The sequence below is a fragment of the Coccinella septempunctata genome, chromosome 1 (assembly GCF_907165205.1).
Source record: "Coccinella septempunctata chromosome 1, icCocSept1.1, whole genome shotgun sequence".
NCBI lineage: Eukaryota > Metazoa > Arthropoda > Insecta > Coleoptera > Coccinellidae > Coccinella > Coccinella septempunctata.
In genome coordinates this window covers 31401215-31425021 of record NC_058189.1, presented here as the reverse complement: position 1 = coordinate 31425021, position 23807 = coordinate 31401215, and the positions used below count along the sequence as shown (strand labels likewise).

At 38.4% G+C, this 23807-nt stretch overlaps 1 protein-coding gene across 1 annotated transcript; it reads right to left on the bottom strand.

The window, feature by feature from the left end:
- Positions 1-8999: 8999 nt before the first annotated feature.
- On the bottom strand, positions 9000-11533 carry LOC123322842. The gene is made up of 2 exons (XM_044910891.1): positions 10940-11533; positions 9000-10751 (listed from the first exon to the last, which is right to left on the bottom strand). The coding sequence occupies exons 1-2, from the start codon at positions 11531-11533 to the stop codon at positions 9000-9002; spliced, it is 2346 nt and encodes a 781-aa protein (XP_044766826.1).
- Between the last annotated feature and the right edge of the window lie 12274 nt (positions 11534-23807).

The following is a 23807-nucleotide window of genomic DNA, read 5'->3' as shown; positions in this document are numbered from 1 at the left end:
CTATGATATACCTACACCATTTAAGGTAAGCGTCCACAGTTCTGAATCGACCGCAACTGACGAATTACGAGGGGTTCAGAGCTAAAGTGAACCAAGTCCATGTAGGCTAGTTTTGTGATGAATGGTTTAGAAGTTGTTTATCACCAATTAATTCAAAAGTGACTTCTTTAGATTTTAAAAGGCTAGAATGTAAGCATATGCTTACATAAGAATAATAATAAATGAAAAAGTCATTGTTGAATTAATTGGTGTTAAACAACTTCTCTGCGCTATCTGATAGCGCAGGACAGATCAGTATGGAGAAGCATGAGGGAGGCCTATGTCCAGCAGTGGATAACGGAAGGCTGACTTAGAAGAAGAAGAAGAAGAAACAACTTCTAAGCAAGCCATTCACCTCAAAACTAGGCGGGATGGACTTGGTTCACTTCAGCTCTGAACCCCTCAAAATTCGTAGGGGTAACTTTTCCGATGCGAGCTGAATGAGCTGACATATGTATAATATCATACGGATTGCCGATCAGTGCACGCACTCCAGTGCAAGTGCACCACAAACACATAGTTTCCTCCATATAGTTCGCTCATGATTATTCGCTCACTATGAAAATCCATCGTGACGTCGGCATCCGATTGACGGCAATCTAATACGATTGTATCCATCAGTGGACGACGCGCTACTAGAAATTTATAATTTTCATTTGATTGCTTTGCGTACGATGCGGAACTGTTGACGCTAACCTTAAAGGCTTTTTATATATCTCATTCATTCATTCATTGCTGTATCCCGTTACCGGGAATAAATCTACAAAAAGAAGAAAAAAAATAAATAAATTTGAACAGACTTGTAACTTCTCAGTGCTAGTTGCGACTGTGTGCCCTCCTGTGACTAAAGAGACCCAACCGTGACCTGCAGATCCTTCCACACTCAGGGCATGGATAGTCTCCAACCAGATCTGGCCGCCGCTGTATCCTTCTCGATTCTCCATTATAACTGTGGACCAAAGACCTCCACTGTGACCTGTCTAACGCTAGTTGTTCCCAGTTATGATTAGCATTAACTGATTTTAGGGATTGATGTAGTGTATCCTTAAACCGCTTATACTGGCCTCCTGGTTTCCGGGCTCCCTCAGTGATTTCGCCGTATAGAGCTATTTTGGGGAGTCTTGTGTCCTGCATCCTCAGAATGTGGCCGCTCCATCTGAGTCGGGCCCTCGTTACTTGAGTCTCAATTGTTGTACAACTCGCGCGCTGCAAGACTTCTGCATTCGAAACTTTGTGGAACCATCTGATGTGCATTATCTGTCTTAGATGACGTTGCTGCGTCTGTTCAAGCTGTTTAATATGTCGCCTGTAGGGAGTCCAGCTTTCGCTTCCGTAAAGAAGCGTTGGGAGGACCACTGCTCTGTAAACAGCTGTCTTGGTCTTCAGATTGAGGTCGTGATTTTGGAACACTCTGTCTTTCAGCTTCCAGAATGCCCGTGATGCCGAATTGATACGGTTGTGTATTTCCGTGTCAAGGTTAGCCCTAGTATTTATGAAGCTTCCCAAGTATTTGAACTGCTCGACCTGTTCTAGAGTTTCATTGTCCAGGCTGATATCTGTTTGAAGGCTTTCTGGCGGACTTACCAGGATTTTGGTCTTGTCAATATTGAGTCTAAGGCCTAAAGCTTCGTATATATGTTTATAGGTGTCCATCATTATCTGTAGATCCTCTGAGCTGCTAGCGATGAGTGAACAGTCGTCTGCATATTGAAGTTCCGTGATAAACTTGGTACGGGTTTTTGCTCTGAGGCGCTTCAGGTTAAACAGGCCTCCATCAAATCTGAATCTTATCCCAACACCTCTTACGGGCATGCTCATGTCAGCAATTATCGATACAGCTATGGCGAAAATATTGAACAGTAAAGGCGCTAATACGCAGCCTTGTTTTATTCCAGAGTTGGTTGAGAAATGGTCGGTTGTAGAGCCATTATGCTGTATTCTAGCGGTGTTGTTGGTATGAAGGCTTTTACACACTGCTAGGAATTTTTCGGGTACTCCAAGACGTGCCATGATTTTCCATAGCGCTCTCCGATTCACCGAGTCGAATGCCTTGCTTAAATCGATGAAGGCTGTATAAATCCTTGATTGTTGTTCACGGGCCTTTTCTTGTAGCTGTCGCAGTGTAAAAATTAGGTCCACCGTACCTCGATTTGGTCGAAAGCCGCACTGGGATTCAGGTAAAAGCTTCTCTAAGAGTGGAACCAGACGATTAGCCATAATCTTCGAGAGAATTTTACCGGCCACATTAAGCAACGATATGCCCCTGTAATTGTTGCAATTCGACGTATCGCCTTTGTTCTTATAGAGGTTGATAACTAAAGCGTCTCTGAAGTCTTGTGGCACATCTCCCTGTTCCCAGATCTTGCGGAATAGTATTAGGAGACTATTGACAATGTCCTCATCCAAGGCTTTGAATATCTCCGCCGGAATGCCGTCTAGACCAGGTGACTTATCATTTTTCATATTTTTAATCGCGCTTATGATTTCCGACATTGAGATTTCGTCATCAAGCGATGTCATCGGACTATACGCGGGGAGCAGGTCTAAAATGGATAAATCCGAGTCGTCATTTTGATTCAAGACCTGTGAGTAATGCTCCTTCCATCTTTCGAGAATTTTTCTATCATCAGTTAGAATAGCTCCATGAGCATCTCTTATAGGAAAGCTAGTTTTTCTGCTTGGACCGTAAACAGTTTTAATAGCTTCGAAAAAACGCCTGTAGTCATGGTTATCGGCGTAAGCTTGTATTTCCCTAGCTTTTTCTTTCCACCAGCTGTCCTTGATTTTTCTTATTTCTTGACGGACCTCGCGTTTTATGTTTATGAAACCTATTTGGGCTGCAACATCGCCAGGCTTGTTAATTGCGGTTTTCATCGCTTTGTGTTTTGCGTCCAAAAGGGGTGCGATATAAGTTTCGCTGTCGGCAAACCAGTCTGGGGATTTTCGGGAGCTTTCTGTGCCCAGTATTTCTTTCGCTGTATTTGTAAGGGATGACTTGAAACGGAGCCAATGAGTCTCAATGTCGTCGTTATAATCCGGTGGTGTTAGGCTTTCTTTGACGGCAGCTGTGAATCTGTCCTTTGTAGAAGGGTTTTGCAGTTTGGATATTTGAAGGCGCTCTCTTATATCTCAATACAATACAGATTGGGCAAAATTGGTGATACCTGAACTACAACTTTTTCAACCCAACGGATATAGAGGAAAATGCACATTACGGTCTTCTTTTTTCGAGAAACTATAATAATGCCATCAAACTGCATTCCTCTATCTTCTTTTGTTTACGAGTTATAGGTCAAAATTAAAATTTCAACTTTGGTCATTATCTCCGTTTCTGTTTAAGCTAGGATGTTGAAATGAAAACATTATACAGACCTTTTTTGATCCAGTGGCGTAATATGTTTTTTCCAACAGGTATATATTTGCTGAGCTATAACATAAGGACTGATGAGGGCGATGTATAATATATTTCTGAAATGGTAGAAAAATTGCGATTCTGTCTAAGTCATTTTAAACTACTGTGTTTTCATAAGAAAAAATATAACTTCATGTTATAACTCATCAAATAAACCTGTAGGAAAAAATCATAGTACGCCACTGGATGGCTATCAAAAAAGTGTATCTATAATGTTTTTTTTTTCAACATCCTAGCACAAATAGAAACGGAGATAATGACCAGAGTTGAAATCGGTCAAATTCAAATTTTGGCTTATAACTCAAAAACAAATGAAGACAGTGGAATACATTTGACGGCATTATAAAATTCTCGAAAAAAGAAGAAAAATGAATGGCAAATTCATGTTCCTCCATCTCGTTGGGTTAAAAAGTTGTATTTCAGGGTATCACCAATTTTGCCCATCTTGTACAATACAATATAATCATAGTATGGTGATGTATTGATATGATATATGACAACAGCACAATTTCAATGAAATAAATTTACAGAAACGGCCATAAACTGCAAAAAAGGGGATAGGAAGGAAATAGAAGACTCTATTTCCAAATGGCTTAGAAGAGCCAACGAGGGGAAGACCTGATGAGTGATTCTTACTGCGTTTTTGTTATTTGAATTTTTTGTAGTTCAGTTTTTTTGTTTTGGGGCGGTAGTCCAATGTTTAAATTAAGCATATATGTTATTTATTGTATTTTAATTTTTCACATAAAGATTTAGAACTTACCCATGCATATCATTTTTCAATAATCCCAATTTCCTTATATGTATCAATAAATATATGTGTTGATAGGTGGGATTTTAAAATACCTTTTTCGGTATATTCAATAGAGTCGGTATATCAAACTTATAAAATGCTAACCCCAAAAATAAAGCATACGCCCATTCAATGTACATTCATTGAACGTTCTTCGGGCGTATAAAATGGGCATTTGAGACGTCCAAAGAATGTCCACTTATGTATAATGAATGGTCCACAAAATGTCCGAACCTCACTGGATTCAACATTCTATGGACATACATACAGGATGTACATTGGACGTACCTGTATGTCCGTCCATTGTATATCCTATATGTACGTCCACTAGACATCCTGTATGTACGTCCAATGTACATCCTATGTGTACGTCCAATGTACATCCTATATGGACGTCCAATGTACATCCTATATGTACTTCCAATGTATATCCTGTATGTACTTCCAATGTACATCCTGTATGTACGTCCAATGTACATCCTATATGTACGTCCACTGGACATCCTGTATGTACGTCCACTGGACATACTGTATGTACGTCCCTTGTATATCCTTTATGTACGTCTAATGTACATTCTGAATGTACGTCCAATGTACATCCTATGTGTACGTCCACTGGATATCCTTTATGTACGTCCAACGGACATAGTGTATGTACGTCCATTGTATATTCTGTATGGACGTCCATAGGATGTTAAATCGAGTGGGGTTCGGACATCATCTGAACCTATAATTGTACATGACTGGACGTACAATGGATGTCCGTCATCGTCATGTCCATTTTGTACGTCCAATGGACAATCAATGGATACACATACTGTATGTACTTCCCTTGTATATCCTGTATGTACGTCCAGTGGTCATTCTGAATGTACGTTCAATGTACATCCTGTATGTACGTCCAATGTACATCCTGTATGTACGTCCACTGGACATACTGTATGTACGTCCCTTGTATATCCTGTATGTACGTCTAATGTACATTCTGAATGTACGTCCAATGTACATCCTGTATGTACGTCCAATGTACATCCTGTATGTACGTCCAATGTACATCCTATATGTACGTCCACGGGATATCTTTTTTGTACGTCCAACGGACATTGTGTATGTACGTCCATTGTATATCCTGTATGGACGTCCATAGGATGTTAAATCGAGTGAGGTTCGAACATTATCTGCAACTATAATTGTACATGACTGGACGTACAATGGATGTCCGTCATCGCCATGTCCATTTTGTACGTCCAATGGACAATCAATGGATATACATACTGTATGTACTTCCCTTGTATATCCTGTATGTACGTCCAATGTTCATTCTGAATGTACGTTCAATGTACATCCTATATGTACGTCCAATGTACATCCTATATGTACGTCCACTGGACATCCTTTATGTACGTCCACTGGACATACTGTATGTACGTCCCTTGTATATCCTGTATGTACGTCTAATGTACATTCTGAATGTACGTCCAATGTACATCCTGTATGTACGTCCAATGTAGATCCTGTCTGTAAATCCATTGTACATCCTATATGTACGTCCATAGGATGTTAAATCCAGTGAGGGTCGGACGTTTTCTGGACCAAACATTGTACATAACTGGACGTGCAATAGATGTCCGCCATGTCCATTTTGTACGTCCAATGGTCATTCGATGGATATACATGTGCTGTATGGGCTGTACTTCAATAAATAAATAAATGTTTTGTTTCGTTGAGTTATGAATTTTTCTGTCAAAAAATTTTCCGCCGAATATCCCTCGGACATTGACAAATGCCCCAAAATTTTCTGACAAATTTCTCAAGCTCGTTGCTTGGTAACAGGAAAGGAACGAGCTTTCGATTGTCATAAAATTATCTCGTCTATTATAAATGTCTCAGGGATATTACTACTGAATACCAATCGAGGACAAGTAGAGATTATTTCAACTTATAAATCACAGGATAAGGACATGCTGGAAGAGCATCTCAAAATGCTACTAGAAGGAAGACACCCGAAAATCATAATTGGTGATCTTAACTGCAAATCGCAGGAATGGAAAAAACCAAGGATCGCACGAACTGGGAGAAATAAAAGAATTTACTTCAGGAGGAAATCATAGAAATTTCCCAAATAAACACCCGGGATGAATTTGATGAGCAGTTAAAAAATTGGAAAATCAAATAGAAGAAGCCTATGACGAAAGCACCAAGAGAATAAGGAAACCAATTCCGAAACATTCACAAGGAGATACGCCAAGGGGTATAAATAAACTTATGAAAAAAATCAGAATACTTAAAAAAATCTACAGAACAACAAAAACAGAAGAGGACAAGAAGAAACTGAATAAGCATAGTCAGGTATTGAAAAATGCCTTAACAGAACTGCGTAATAACAGATGGCACCAGAGATTAAGGAAACTGAGTACAATAGATCACTCGGCTTGGAAAATGCAGAAATGCTTACGACGAGAACGGACAGTTATACCTCCACTGCATGGAGCAAACAGAGAAGATAGGATAACAAATTATATGTTTTTTTTTTTTTTTTTTTTTATTTATTTATGCATGTACAGGGTGGGCAAATTGCGATGTTTTAGCACTACAGTTTTTAAACCAGAGGAGATACACAAAATCTGATACCCCATTCTCGTTCTCTTTTTCTGAGAAACTAACAATAGTAGTAGTCATTTTTGGCCACTTTCTTTTGTTTTCGAGTTATAAGCAAAAATTGGAAAAATGGCGATATCGAAATAAATTTATATCTCCGCCAATACTGATGATAGAGCTCTGAAATTGAAACATCACACAGGCACTTTTTTACGTAGAATTCAGTGGCGTGCTCGCCTTTTTAGCAGGATTTTTAATTACGAAGCTATGACACAAAGTTATGTTTTTTTAAATGGGAACACTAGGTTTCTGTGCAATTTTTTGAAAGCTTAATTTTTACTGATTTCAAAAATATATAACATCATAGGGTTTGTATCATTATAAATAATAGAAAATGGTCAAAAACCTTTTTTCTCAATATTTCTATGGTTTCAATTTTTGATGAGCATAGAAAAATGAAGCATCGTATGATTACCAGTGTCTCCTTCTATATGTCCTTTCTTTATTATGAAAATGAATGAAATATATCTGGATTCAAATTTTGTGGAAATTGGGAAAAAGCATAGAAAGAATGACATTGCCGGAAGGAGACTGCTTTTGTTATAGGAAACTCTATTTTTCTGTGGTCGTCTAAAGTTGAAACCATAGAAATATTGGGAAAAAATGTTTTTGACCATTTTCTATTATTTATATTGATACAAACCATATGATGTAATATATTTTTGGAATCAGTAAAAATTAAGCTTTCAAAAAATTGCACATAAAACTATTGTTCCCATTTAAAAAAACATAACTTTGGGTCATAGCTCCGTAATTAAAAATACTGCTAAAAAGGCGAGCACGCCACTGGAGTCTACGTAAAAAAGTGCCTGTATAATGTTTCAATTTCAGAGCTCTATCATCAGTAATAGCGGAGATATAAATTTATTTCGAAATCGCCATTTTTCCAATTTTCGCTTATAACTCCTAAACAAAAGAAGGTGGCCAAAAATGGCTACTACTCTTGTTAGTTTCTCAGAAAAAGAGAACGAGAATGGGGTATCAGATTTTGTCTATCTCCTCTGGTTTAAAAGCTGTAGTGCTAAAACATCGAAATTTGCCCACCCTGTACATTTCGAAGAAAGTGAATAAAACATAAAACTTAAAATATGATAAATTTCGTACATGATGAATAGTTGCCGTCAAGAATTACACGGCTTGTCAAAAATAAAACAGTCAAGAAGGCAAAGCCAATATGGACAATGGACAAATGCATCACATCATTACAAACAAAAAACAATAAATTTAGAACTCTTCAAGTTTGTAAACCGTCTTTCTCAGTAATAGTTCTTTTACACCTTTGCGGAATTTTAGGTCATTCATACTCTTCAGATTCTCGGGCAATTTATTATATAATTTAAGTGAGATATGGTTTGCTCCCTGCTGCGCTTTTGCAATTCTATTAAAAGGAACACTAAGTAATTGCTTTGTTCTGGTGTTGTACTCGTGGAAGTCGGCGTTTGTTCGATACTTCTTGAGATTTCGGTGTACATAAACCACGGCGGTGAGAATAAAAACCGAAGTACAGGTGAGTATACCCTCTCTTTTAAAAACATCCCGGCAACTCTCCGTCGGATGCATCCCAAATATAGCCCTTATGGCCTTCTTCTGTTTGATCAGTACCTTTTGTGCATCGCTGCTATGTCCCCATAGTATAATACCGTATATCATTCTTGAATGAAATATTGAGTAATACACTAGTTTGGCTGTGTCACTGTTGGATATCATTCTCATTCTTTTGATAAGGTATATCGAGGTCGAGAGTTTATTACACAATTCGCTTGTGTACTGACTCCAACTCAATGATGAGTGAAAAGTCATACCCAAATATTTCAAGGTATCACTCGTTTTTTCTTTGGTTGTGAACAAGAGCTGCTGGGTTTTATTTTCGTTCATCAAGAGACCATTTGAGGTGAACCAACGCTGAGCACTCGCCAGCGATATTGAACTTTTTTCTCTTATCATGTCTCTGCTTCGCGACCGGTTCAAGAGAGCAGTGTCATCTGCATAGCTGCAGAGTTGGTCCGCTTCTAAGTTGGCATGTAGGTCATTTGTAAAGACGATAAAAAGTATCGGACCCAGGATCGACCCCTGCGGTACCCCCACTTTGATCTCTTTCTAGCCAGACACTGTGCCATTCCACCTCACCACCTGAGACCTCTTTGTTAGGTAGGAAGAGAACATGTTAAGAGCTTTTCCTCTTATTCCATAATACTCTAGTTTGTTGAGTAGGATTCTATGGCAAACGCTGTCAAAAGCCTTGCTCAAATCTATAGACGCCAACTCCACTTCTTCACTGTTATTGTACGCTTCAATTATAGTATCCATTACATCCAACATTGCTGAAACAGTTGACTTACTTCTTCGAAAACCATGCTGTGATTCATGGACAAGGTTATTGCTCTCAAGAAAACACACCAATCGTTCTTTCAGGAGCAGCTCGAACAGCTTCGAGAATGCTGGCAGGACAGAAATTGGCCGATAGTTCGAAAGTTCCTCCGTTGGCCCTCCTTTCGGTATGGGTGTTATCACGGCGACCTTGAGTTCCTGTGAAAAGGTTTCTTGTTCGAAGCAATCGTTGATTATTTTACACAATGGTTGTTTCATGTGTGGAACAATTTGCTTGAGAAGCGCTACTGAAATGCCGTAGAAATCTCTTGTTTGTTTGTTTTTTAACTTTTTTGTTATCTTCATTATTTCTTCCTCTGTTGTCGGCTTCAGATACATAGAGTTTACGGTATTCATTTTTCTGAGATTTTTCATCAAGATGCCGGAATTATCCAAAGATGGTCGGACCCCTCTCTGTATGTCCTCGCCAACAGATATAAAATAGTCATTTACTTCTTCAGCTGCCTTTGTGTGTGAGACTACCTGACATTTTCGCTGTTTTCCTGTTTCTTCACGTATCAAATTCCACATTGCTTTAAATTTATTCTCTGCGTTAATTATTCTTTTTGAGTGCTTTGATTTCACTGTTTTTTGTATTTCTTTTTTCAATGTTGTTTTCAGCGTGTTATAAAGTGCATAACTGGGCTCATCTTTACGCACTTCTGCAATAGTTTGTGCCGCTTCTACTCTTCTCTTTAAATTCTTCAAATTTCTATGGCAGATGTACTTCTTTCTTTGTCCAACCTTAACCTTTTTTTCAGGAAAGGATGAGTTGAAAAGACCAGTAAGAGTGTCGTGGAAATTACTATACTGCACCCCAGCGTTTTCATTCCAGATTAATCTCCAATTTATAGATCTGATTCCCTCTATGAAACGATGGGTATTTTTGTTGGTGAATTGCCTTCTGATTCTATATTTTGTATTTTCAGGCTTCATTTTTGCAGTTGGTATTCTCAGGATTTGTGCCTTATGATCCGACAAAAAAGGCTCACAAGTTTCCTGTTTACAGTCGCTCTCTGATATATTCGTAATCATATTATCTATGCAAGTGCTCGAATGTTTTGTCACTCTCGATGGCTCTGTGAAAACATATCTCATACCGTACATGTTGAACGTTTCAATCAATTTAGTTTTTTCTGTTGAAGTCCGGATGAAATCTATATTAAAATCACCGACTAACAAAACTCTATCATCGCCGTGGCTCCTGAGACACTCCTCCAGAACAAACTCAAGAGCCGACAGAAATGTTGAATAGTCCCCTGATGGGGGCCTATACAATGCCACTAAAACAACTCTTAGTACTGGTAGTCTAATAGCCGCTATCTCAATTTCTTTCTCCACGGAATACTTTGTTATGTTAAGCAACTCTCGGCATTGTATCTCTTTACTCACAAACACTGCAGCACCTCCATGTCTTGATGTATTGCGACAAAAGGAGCTGGCCACATTTAAATTTCCGAAATTAACCCTACTCAGCAAATCCTGCGAAAACCAATGCTCTGTTACACAGGCTATGTCTATTTTCCGGTCATTTATGAAGAATATAAAATCGTCAACTTTATTTGTCAGTGATTGTACGTTGATGTTTGCAATAGTACAATATGAACCAGTTTCATCTATTTGCTTTTTTCCATCGTTCTCGATCTCGGGAAAAACGAAAAGCGTCGAACAGTAATTCCACTTGGCCAATTGTCACCACTGTACAGATCCTCAATAAGATCACGATCTCCGCCCACTTTGAAAGATACGCTAGTAGCTTCAGGCTTCACTGGAAGAGCCTCTACAATAAATTTTCTTTCCGGGAACTGATCCTTAAGGTGGTCCAATATCATATCTGGGGTGGTACCCACCTCAACCTTGCCAATGTGGAGCCACACCCTCTGTTTACTACTAGAAAAACAATTTTGTCTTCCAGTAGTTTGTCTTGTTCCTCTGACACATCTTGGCCGTCCCTGATCCACATTCGCATCTTTTTCATTGATACTATGAACCAGGTTGGCGGAATTCGATATGTTGATGTTTCGGTTAACAGCTGATTTGTTGATTAATCTGCATGGGGTCGTTGAACCGGCTTTCACGTCCTCAGGCGGTAATGTAGCATCAGGTGACTTTTTTTGTGCGTTTCCCGATAAAGATTTTAATTCCGGTTTGTTTGCGATCCGTTTCGTTATCTTTACATGTGAAGAATTTGAACATACCTTCTGTGTTGTGTCCCTTTCTAGTACACTGATTTTGAAGAGCAGTAAGTTGTTTTTGTCTTCCATCTCGGCGATTAATTTTCTCAAGAGAGAATTTTCCTTAGAAAGGATTTCGTTTTCCTTTGTTAGATCAGATATCACTTTTTCACTTGAGTTCAGCGCTTCATTTATATCAATTACTGTTTCAAATGATGTATTTAAGTCTTCTGCACTATCACTTTCGGTTTCGGGGTTAGGTTGACGTTTTTTCGGTTCGCAACACTTTATTCGAAATTCGTCAATTTTTTCTATTTCACTGAAATATTTCAAGCATCCCGGATGCATTACCGTTCCGCAATTTACGCACTGCAGTCCTGTATTTGGAATATTGTGACATTTTTTACATTTTTTCACTGGTAAATCATATATTGATGTTTTATTCGCGGCCATCTTTGTATTCAATATCAAATTGCATGATGGATAAGAACGAAGTTTGATAGATAATTATTATGAACCGAGAAGTATATCTTGAAGAAATTGCCTAGAAAAGGAATAGCCGCCTTGACGAATATAACAAACGGAGTGATGAGGACCGAATACTACCCAAAGAGATGGAAAACTCCACAAATGATAGTTTTCAAAAAGCCTGGAAAGGAACGGAAATTTCCTCAGAATTATAGACCAATCAGCCTACTATCAGCACTAGGAAAAATCGTCGAGAGGGTTATCGCTAAAAGGCTGAATGAGGAAACAGAAATGTTGAAGATAATTCCACCCGAACAAGTTGGATTTCGATGAGAACATTCGACTGAACTCCAATTGCTACAGCTCATAGATTATATCATCGAAGGAATGCAGACCAAACAGGCCACAGGATTAATTCTGATGGATATCGAGAGAGCTTTTGACAGAGTATGGCACGAAGGCCTAATCTACAAGATGAAAAGAGCAGGATATTCGACCAAGCTATGCAAGATTATAAGGAACTATCTGAGGAATAGAAACTTTTATTATTATTATTATTATTATTTGAAGATGGATGGAACAACCTCTCAAACCAGACAATTGGAAGCGGGAGTGCCTCAAGGATCGGTACTTGCACCTCTGCTTTACGTAATATACGTTTATGATATCCCGAAGAATGCTAGAAATATGCTCACCTTGTACGCAGATGACACAGGAATAGCGTTCAGACATCGACGCCCAGAGGTTGCAGGAAGCCATAGATGAATTACTCAAATGGTGCATCAAATGGAAAATCCAAATCAATGGAAGAAAGACTCAAGCAATATTACTGGAGAAGAGAAGATTAAGGATGGAAGAAAACCTTGAAGATGATGGGAAAGAGGTTGAATGGGAAAATGAAGCAACATACCTAGGAGTGAAGTTTGACAGAGGACTAACATGGAAAAACCACATCAAATGTGCAGTCGATAAAACAAAAGCCGCAATGAGTAAACTTTATCCATTCATAGACAGAAGAAGTCATATGAATAAGAACATCAAGTTTACGATGATTAAAACTATCGCGCAACCACATCTCACATATGGATCGGCGGCATGGGGCTTTGCAGCCAAGACCCACATCAAGAGAATACAGACCAATGAGAATAAACTCCTCAGAATGGCGATAGATGTATACCCTGGTTTGTTAGGAACAAACAAATCTACAAGGACTGGGAAACAGTTACAGAATTTATGAAGAGAAAGGCGGAAAGAATATTCGACAAAGCCAAACAACATCCAAATGAGGAACTACGAAGATAAGTCGACTGCGATCCAACAGAAGAAGCTAGAAGGCCAAGAATCTACCACCGGAGACCGAGAGATCAGTTAAGGATTTAAAGTAATCAGAGAATAGCTTAACCTATAAAAGATATAGGCAGCATACAATTATCAACCTGACTACGTTCGTGTGAGAGTCCAGAAACCATAAGAGTCAACTGGTTAATAGGCAAAATGCCCGGAACCTATGAAGAAGCAGTTTAGGGTTTTTAGTGGGTCTCGAGTTCAGGAGAGTGAGAATCCCCACACTTGTTCCCCCTCAGGAGAGGGTGTGTTCGTCTGTCTTGCAGATTTTCCCCCTGCTACACCAAAAAAAAACATAATAGTATAACAATATTTAAATAAATAATGAAACGAAAACAATAATCGAGAAAAATAATCAAAATATTTTCCCTATTTTCATTTTTCTTACGAAACAACGTAGTAGCGGGCAAACTACGATAGGAACTGCGGACCTAGCCCTGAAAGTTGTGGTATCCCAGCTTAACGCCCGTAGTGGATTTTTGTATAGAATTCCGCTCGATACCCGCGTGTCTAGGATCGATCGCGTAAATTCTAAATGTCATTAATTGAACGTGTAATTTAGGCGTTATGCTTTGAATTTCTAACTGTTGGCTATTTATATTATCTCACTTTGCAATAGCTCCTTCTTATTTGACGATTATAAGTATTTACCGGTCTTGAAAAGTACTTCTCTAATTTTCAATCAACCTTGTCACATGGTATTGTGTGCTGGGGAGGCAGTTCCTACTCGAAATGTCTATTCGTGAAACAAAAACTAGCTTTAAGAACTATGCTAAATATGAAATACCGGCAGACCTGCAGGGGCGATTTTCGCGCTAATGGCATTCATACATTCACAGGGCTTTATGTGTACAATTGTATAAAATTTCTTATCCAGCACAAGGAGTTATTTGATAGATTTAAGAATAAAAATATGAAAACCAGACAAGTTGATAGATATCTGTATCCCATGCATAATCTTACTCTCATAGAAAATAATGCAATGTATATGGGCATTAAATTGTTTAACGCATTACCAAAACAATTTCATTGCATCACCAGTGAAAAGGTTCTGATTAAAAATTTGTTTTCATTTATTATGAAATGTGAACCATATAATGTGCAAGAATATCTTGATAACTGTAAACATAATAGTTGCTATCCTTAAATTGAATTTATTTTGACATTTTTTCTATGTATTACATGTGTATATACTATGAAATGAATAAACCTATCTATATGAATGAAACTATTGTGCGCATATATAACTCCATCACGGGACTAGGGCAGAACACGAACAACTATAGGAAAAGGCTCCATGAGGAATTCTGCAACGCCTACCCAAATCTCAATGTCACTGAACAACGAGTGGCAGACCAGTACCGCGTAATTCTGAGAAATGAACTAATACCAACGGCCCGAATCGACGCAATTAAACGAGAACTTCAGCGGCCGCTAGCAATAGAGAATAACACCAACACCTGTGATGAAATTCACATGCCTGGGCAACAACACCCAGAAGACATTGATACTGAAAGTCCATCTTTTAAAGCAAATGAGCCTGAACACCAGAACGATAGGGATGAGCTCCACCGACAAGTTGAACAAGGAACAGATCCTCTTCATCGAATAGCACCTCCCCGACTCAATACATCCAAGAAACTGTCACTCATAATCGACATCTTGAATAAGGACGTTTTACCTGAGTACCTACAGAATGGAAGTTCATTGGAATATCTTCATCTAGTTTTGTACTGTGCAGCGCTAATGACGGCTAAAACCATAGGGGCAAAAATGCGCCGAACGAACAACGATGGTCCAAAGTTACACAAATTACATGCGCCACCATGGCAGAAACGTCTTCAACACAAAACAGAGAGACTAAGAAGATACATTGGACGACTGACGGAGTACTTGAACGGGAATCGCGGAAGAAAGGTTGTGAAAGCTGCCAAAGAAATCATGCATAGAAACAGAACACACACAGAACGAGAGACGGAGAATGCTACAGCTCACCACTGCCTCGACACTCTGAAGCAAAAGTTAAGTCTGTATGCAGAGAGCCTGAGGAGATATAAAAGAAATTATCCGAAAAGTCGGAAGAAACTTTCTACCGGTCACTGACATCGTCTGATGTAGAAAATGGAAAGTTACCATCAAAGGAAGCCATAGAACAATTCTGGACCGAACAATTATCAACGAAACCTCAGTTCAATGGAGATACCGGATGGATTGAGGATGAGAAATCTGAAGCTATAAAATATGAACCGATGCAGCATGACAAGATTACAATTGAAGGAGTAAAATCAGCTATCAGAGGACTAAACAACTGGAAAGCACCTGGGCCTGATGGATTACAGAACTTCTGGATCAAGAAACTTTGGATCATGCATGGCAAATTGACCTCCGTAATAAATGATGTCATTGAAAATCCTGTTGAAAGAATGCCAATATTCCTTACACATGGCACAACGGTCCTGTTACCTAAGGACCAAAGAAATACAGAAGACCCATCCAAATACCGACCATGGCCTGCTGGAGCTGGAGTTCGAAGATTTTACTTGAGGAAAAAATCCGAAAATTTTCACAACAGACGAATCAATCTGGAGCGACCTTAGAGAAGGGGGTGGCAGACGAAAGGTGGACGTTGCTTCACTGGAATGTTCAATCTGTTTTTAATAAATTTCATTATGTACAGCATGTTCTTTCCGAGGTGTGTAGGCCATCATTTTTTTGCGTCACGGAGCATTGGGCTGATGATGAGGCAAAACTACCCATTTTTAACTTTTCAGGGTATAGCAGAATAACCCATTTCAGTAGATCTAAATATAAAGGTGGGGGCTGTGCAATTTTTTCACAACTAGCTCTAACAGAAATTTGTAAGCCGGTTGATTTTATAAATAAACTGACCATTGAGAAGTCTTTTGAATGTACGGCAGTCTCGGTCGAGAATTCTTTGTGTATTGTTACAATTTATCGCCCACCCAGTGGCGATCTTGAACTCTTTAATGATCAATTATTTACGATATTTTCATACACAAAAAGATTTTTTGAACGAATTATAATATGTGGCGATTTCAATGTTGAGCCCGAGTGCCGAGACGGAGATCATGTTGATACTCTGATTCACATGATAAATAATTTTGGTTTCAATAGTTTGATCAATGAACCCACTCGCATAACTCCCACGAGTTCCTCCCAGGTTGATTACGTCATAACAAATGTTGATGTTACACTGTGCTCGTCAGATAACTTTCTTCTTGCGGTGTCTGATCATCATGCTCAGACGTTGAGCTTTCCTGTCACACAGCGGCGTCCAGCTCATAAACATGTTTATAAAACCTTAGAAAAACGTTACTTTTCTCCCGACTTAATTTCTGAATTTCACTACAGATTTTCGAACGCTTTTCATGGACTCAGGTTGAGCGAGGATATTGACCGGATGTTCGATTTGTTCTTTGATGATTTTCTATACATTTTCAACATGGTTTTCCATAAGAGAAAAGTGAGAGCACGTGTATGTTGTCACTTCAGTAGTTTTCAGGTGCTCTGATGAACTCCTTCGCGGGATACAGGAACTGGGGGATATGAGATGGCTTTATAATGTTGCTCCATCATGTAGATTGGCAGAGAATATTGCCGATTATCGCAAGACAATCAGGTGTAACATGCACAGAGAGAGGATTCTACATTTCTCAAGTATCATCAATGAATCTTCTAACAAGTCTAAAACTCTGTGGCGGGTCGTTAGGGACTTGCGATGTGGGGAGGTCAACAGCGTCAGCAGGAGCATCGACCTGTTATACAAGGGTGAGCTCCTGTCGGTAGACAGCGAAGTGGTTAATGCTTTTGGCGAATATTTTACGACCAGTATACCAGAAATCATCAGACAAAAGTTTCCTTATGGTGCAGGCGGCACAACTGGAACTCTTCAGAGCTGCTGCATGTTTTTCTACCCTTGTACTCCTTTCGAGGTTCATGACGTTATAAACAGTATGCCAAATAAAAAATGTACAGGCCCGGATGAAATACCTATAATCATTTTAAAAAGTGAACATCTACTTTCCTCCATTTTATCTGAGTTGATGAACGCCTCTGTCACTCAGGGCAAGTTTCCGAACTCTCTCAAGAGTGCCATTGCCTTTCCTATATTCAAAAAGGGGGCTACCAATGAAGTAGCTAACTATAGACTGATATCGAATCTTAGTATATTCTCGAAAATATTTGAGAAAATTATGGTCAACAGGCTTGTTGACTATCTTGAGAAAAACAATATCCTAACATCATCTCAATATGGATTCAGACCAGGCAGATCAGCGGAATTAGCTGTTGTCGACTTCGTTCAGGATATCTTGAGTGAGGTTGATTCGGAAAAGTTTGTGGTGGTGATATTTTTCGATATCGCGAAAGCCTTTGATTCGGTTGACCCTGCGATATTGTCTGAGAAGATGTACAGTATGGGTATCCGTGGCACTGTTCATGATTGGGTAATGTCCTATCTCTCCCAACGGAAGATAAGGGTTAGGCTCAATGATCATCTTTCGGAGGCTTATGAAACGGTGTTGGGGACGCCGCAGGGTGGCAACCTGGGGGCAGTGCTGTTCTTGATGTTCATTAATGACCTTCCCCAATATGTAGCTGAGTACCTGTTGGCGGTATACCTGTACGCTGATGACACTTGCTTCGTTGTATCGGAGCGGGATGTTGAAAGCCTTTATTCGAGAATACTGGAGGTCATCGAGAGATTTAAATCATGGTGCTCACAAAATCGGCTTATTATTAACATCGATAAAACCGTCATCATGGAGTTCGGTAGGAAGAGGCAGAGTGTCTCCAGTCGTGAAATATATTTCGGTGAAACGCCACTTAATTTCCAAGATGAAACCCGTTTCCTTGGGATAACAATAGACCTATTGTTGAACTTTGGGCCACACTTTGAAAAATTGAAGAAGAACCTGAACAAGGCGTTCTATATAATTTCCTCTCTCAAGTCTTCCCTTCCACGTGAATGCCTGTTGACAGCATATTATGCTCACGTCCAGCCCCTGCTCGATTATGGGATCTGTGTGTGGGGAATGATGCCAGGGGCCCATCGGATCTTCGTTCAGCAGAAAAGAATAGTGAGGCTCATTTATGATATTCCATTCAGAGAGACCTGTAGACTGATATTTAGATCTTCTGGTATTTTGACAGTTCCAGCCATGTTTATACTCAAACTCTTGTGTCATATCCACTCTACTCGTGGCTCTCATGTTCGACAGTCCGATATCCATAACTACCCCACGAGAAATAGACACAAGGTTAAAATTTTAACTGCGTCACATGAGTACATGAAGAGGTCTCCGATGTGTGCCGGGATCGCAATATATAACATCCTGCCTCTTTCGCTCACCACCTTACCCATGAAAAAATTCAAGAGAACTCTCAAAAACTATTTAGGAGGTAAGGCTGTGTATGATATTACTGAGTTCCGGGAACTTATTGTAGGTGGCGACCTAGGATAAGAGCATGTTGCCTTCAGCTGTTTTTTTTTTGTCCTCGATATATATTCTTTTTAAACTATGTCTTTGAATGTATATGTACTTGATATATGATGAATTGACGTGTCCTAGAATTGTAATTTCTAATAGGCAAAATAAATGATGATGATGATGATGATGATGATGATGATGACCAATCACATGTCTTCCAACGATGTACAAATTAATCACATCGTGCATTTCAAATCGAATTCACAACCATTGCGAAAGGAATAACAACATCGCCATGCAACAGAAAGGATTCACCAAAGACAGCCGAGGGTGCAAAGAAAGTTAATAATTGATTCAGTTATCTGCAATCAAGCGTTCTCCAAGCGAAGGAATCTTTACGCTGCGTACATAGACTACAAAAAAGCATTCGATTCTATACCCCACGAATGGCCTTGACGATCTTGAAGATTTACAAGGTGGAACCCAATATTGTTAAGTTAAAAACGCCATGTCAACCTGGCGTACTAGTCTTCAAATGAAAGCAGCAGATTGCTCCATTACAACAGGACCTATTCCAATAAGAAGCGGAATTTTCCAAGGAGACTTGCTGAGCCCTCTGTGGTTCTGCTTGGCCCTGAATCCCTTGTCTCATAGATTGAATTCTACGGACTACGGATTTTCCATCAAGAGCGGCAGTAGAACCATTGTATAAAGACCAATGGTCTTTATACCATTGTATAAGGACCAATGGTCTTTATACAATGGTAGAACTATGATGAAACTGAATCATCTTCTTTACATGGACGATTTGAAACTATTCGCATCTACCAAAAAACAAATGCAACAGATGCTGAGAGTGGTGGAAGGATTCTCGGAAGACATCAAAATGAAAATTGGAGTAGAAAAATGTCGACTGCTGAACATAACGAGAGGGAAAATAGAAGATGGTACGTTCAAACTCAAGGAAGGTGCAGAAATTGAAGCATTGAAGGAAGGAACACTACGTTGATTTGTAGAGATTTCGGATTTGGATATTTTGAAAAAAACTGTAGTTTCAAACAAAAGATTTTTTCATCAACTAAATCCGAAATTTCAACAAAATCTTACAATTTCCCGAATATAACGGAGAACGTCCGTACTCCGCGAATTCTGAATCAAAACTGACCGGGCGATTTACACAACACGATCGAATGAATAATGCATTATGTAATTCGATGACGATTCAAAGGATGACAATAATAACGTTGATTTGTAGTGATTTCGGATTTTTTTGAAGAGACTGTTTTTTCAAACAATACATTTTTTCATTGACTAAATCCGAAATTTCAAAAAGATACTACAATTTCATGAATATATCGGAAAACGTCCGTACACCGCGAATTCTAAATCAAAACTGACCGGGCGATTTACACAATACGATCGAATGAATAATGCATTATGTAATTCGATGACGAATCAACGGATGACGATTATAAGATTTGTAGAGATTTCGGATTTGGATATTTTAAAGAAGGATGTATTTTCAAACAAAAGATTTTTTCATTAACTAAATCCGAATTTTCAACAAAATCTTACAATTTCCCGAATATATCGGAAAACGTTCGAACTCCGCGAATTCTAAATCAAAACTGACCGGGCGATTAACACAACGTGATCGAATGAATAGTGCAATATGTAATTCGATGACGAATCAACGGATGACGATTATAAGATTTGTAAAAATTTGGGATTTGGATATTTTGAAGAAGGATGTATTTTCAAACAAAAGATTTTTTCATTGACTAAATCCGAATTTTCAACAAAATCTTACAATTTCCCGAATATATCGGAAAACGTTCGTACTCCGCGAATTCTGAATCAAAACTGACCAGGCGATTAACACAACGTGATCGAATGAATAATGCATTATGTAATTCGATGACGAATCAACGGATGACGATTATAAGATTTGTAGAGATTTCGGATTTGGATATTTTAAAGAAGGATGTATTTTCGAACAAAAGATTTTTTCATTAACTAAATCCGAATTTTCAACAAAATCTTACAATTTCCCGAATATATCGGAAAACGTTCGAACTCCGCGAATTCTAAATCGAAACTGACCGGGCGATTAACACAACCTGATCGAATGAATAGTGCAATATGTAATTCGATGACGAATCAACGGATGACGATTATAAGATTTGTAGAGATTTCGGATTTGGATATTCTGAAGAAGGATGTATTTTCAAACAAAAGATTTTTTCATTGACTAAATCCGAAATTTCAACAAAAGCCTACAATTTCATGAATATATCGGAAAACGTCCGTACTCCGCGAATTCTAAATCAAAACTGACCAGGCGATTAATGAATCGTAATCAAATGCATAATGCATTATGTAATTCGATCACGAATAAATAGATGACGATTATATTTTTGCTTTGTAGGGATTTCGGATTTGGATATTTTAAAAAAGACTGTATTTTGAAACAATAGATTTTTTCATTGACTAAATCCGAAATTTCGACAAAATCTTACAATTTCCCGAATATATCGGAAAACGTCCGTACCCTGCGACTGACGGAGTACTTGAACGGGAATCGCGGAAGAAAGGTTGTGAAAGCTGCCAAAGAAATCATGCATAGAAACAGAACACACACAGAACGAGAGACGGAGAATGCTACAGCTCACCACTGCCTCGACTCTCTGAAGCAAAAGTTAAGTCTGTATGCAGAAAGCCTGAGGAGATATAAAAGCAATTATAGCCGAAATGTCGGAAGAAACTTTCTACCGGTCACGGACATCGTCTGATGTAGAAAATGGAAAGTTACCACCAAAGGAAGCCATAGAACAATTCTGGACCGAACAATTATCAACGAAACCTCAGTTCAATGGAGATACCGGATGGATTGAGGATGAGAAATCTGAAGCTATAAAATATGAGCCGATGCAGCATGACAAGATTACAATTGAAGGAGTAAAATCAGCTATCAGAGGACTAAACAACTGGAAAGCACCTGGGCCTGATGGATTACAGAACTTCTGGATAAAGAAACTTTGGATCATGCATGGCAAAACGTTCGTACTCCGCGAATTCTGAATCAAAACTGACCAGGCGAATAACACAACGTGATCGAATGAATAATGCATTATGTAATTCGATGACGAATCAACAGATAACGATTATAAGGTTGATTTGTAGAGATTTCGGATTTGGATATTTTAAAAAAGACTGTATTTTGAAACAATAGATTTTTTCATTAACTTAATCCGAAATTTCGTCGAAATCTTACAATTTCCCGAATATATCGGAAAACGTCCGTACCCTGCGAATTCTATATCAAAACTGACCGGGCGATTTACACAACACGATCGAATGAATAGTGCATTATATAATTCGGTGACGAATCAACAGATGACGATTATAACGTTGATTTGTAGAGATTTCGGATTTGGATTTTTTTAAGGAGATTGTTTTTTCAAACAATGAATAATGCATTATGTAATTCGATCACGAATAAACAAATGACGATCATAACTTTGATTTGTAGAGATTTCGGATTTGGATATTTAAAAAAAGACTGTATTTCGAAACAATAGATTTTTTCATTAACTAAATCCGAAATTTCGACAAAATCTTACAATTTTCCGACTATATCGGAAAACGTCCGTACACCTCGAATTCTAAATCAAAACTGACCAGGCGATTAACACAACGCGATCGAATCAATAATGCATTATGTAATTCGATGACGAATCAACGGATGACGATTATAACGTTGATTTGTAGAGATTTCAAATTTAGATATTTCAAAGAATACTGTATATTAAAACAATAGATTTTTTCCCGAAATTTCAACAAAATCTTACAATTTCCCGAATATATCGGAAAACGTTCGTACTCCGCGAATTCTAAATCAAAACTGACCGGGCGATTAATACAACGTGATCGAATGAATAGTGCAATATGTAATTCGATGACGAATCAACGGATGACGATTATAAGATTTGTAGAGATTTCGGATTTGGATATTTCAAAGAAGACTGTATTTTTAAACAAAAGATTTTTTCATTAACTGAATCCGTAATTTCAACAAAATCTAAGAATTTCCCGAATATATCGGAAAACGTTCGTACTCCGCGAATTCTAAATCGAAACTGACCACGCGATTAACACAAGGTGATCGAATGAATAATGCATTATGTAATTCTATGACCAATCAACAGATGACGATTATAAGGTTGATTAGTAGAGATTTCGGATTTGGATTTTTTAAAGAAGACTGTATTTTCAAACAATAGATTCTGCCATAAACTTGATCCGAAATTTCAACAATATCTCACAATTTCCTGAATATAACGGAAAACGTCCGTACTCCGCGAATCCTGAATATAACGGAAAACGTCCGTACTCCGCGAATTCTGAATCAAAACTGACCAGGCGATTTACACAACACGATCGGATGAATAATGCATTATGTAATTCGATGACGAATCGAAGGATGACAATAACAACGTTGATTTGTAGCGATTTCGGATTTGGATTTTTTTAGAGAAACTGTTTTTTCAAACAATACATTTTTCCATTGACTAAATCCGAAATTTCAACAAAATCCCACAATTTCATGAATATATCGGAAAACGTCCGTACTCCGCGAATTCTAAATCAAAACTGACCGGGCGATTAACACATCGTAATCAAATGAATAATGCATTATGTAATTCGATCACGAATAAACGGATGACGATTATAACTTTGATTTGTAGAGATTTCGGATTTGGATTTCTCGAAAAAGACTTTATTTTCAAACAATAGATTTTGCTATCAACTCAATCCGAAATTTCAACAAAATCTTACAATTTCCCGAATATCTCGGAAAACGTCCGTACTCCGCGAATTCTAAATCAAAACTGACCAGGCGATTCACACAACGCGATCGAATGAATAATGCATTATGTAATTCGGTGACGAATCAACGGATGACGATTTTAACGTTGATTTGTAGAGATTTCGGATTTGGGTTTTTTTAAAGAGACTGTTTTTTCGAACAATACATTTTTTCATTGACTAAATCCGAAATTTCAACAAAATCCTACAATTTCATGAATATATCGGAAAAC

Excerpts from the sequence above, each read along its gene's own strand:
- LOC123322842 (XM_044910891.1), bottom strand. The coding sequence starts at position 11,533 with ATGGAAGACAAAAACAACTTACTGCTCTTCAAAATCAGTGTACTAGAA. Across the intron at positions 10,752-10,939 it reads ATTGGCCAAGTGGAATTACT|GATTTGCTGAGTAGGGTTAA; the intron begins GTTCGACGCTTT and ends TGGTTTTCGCAG.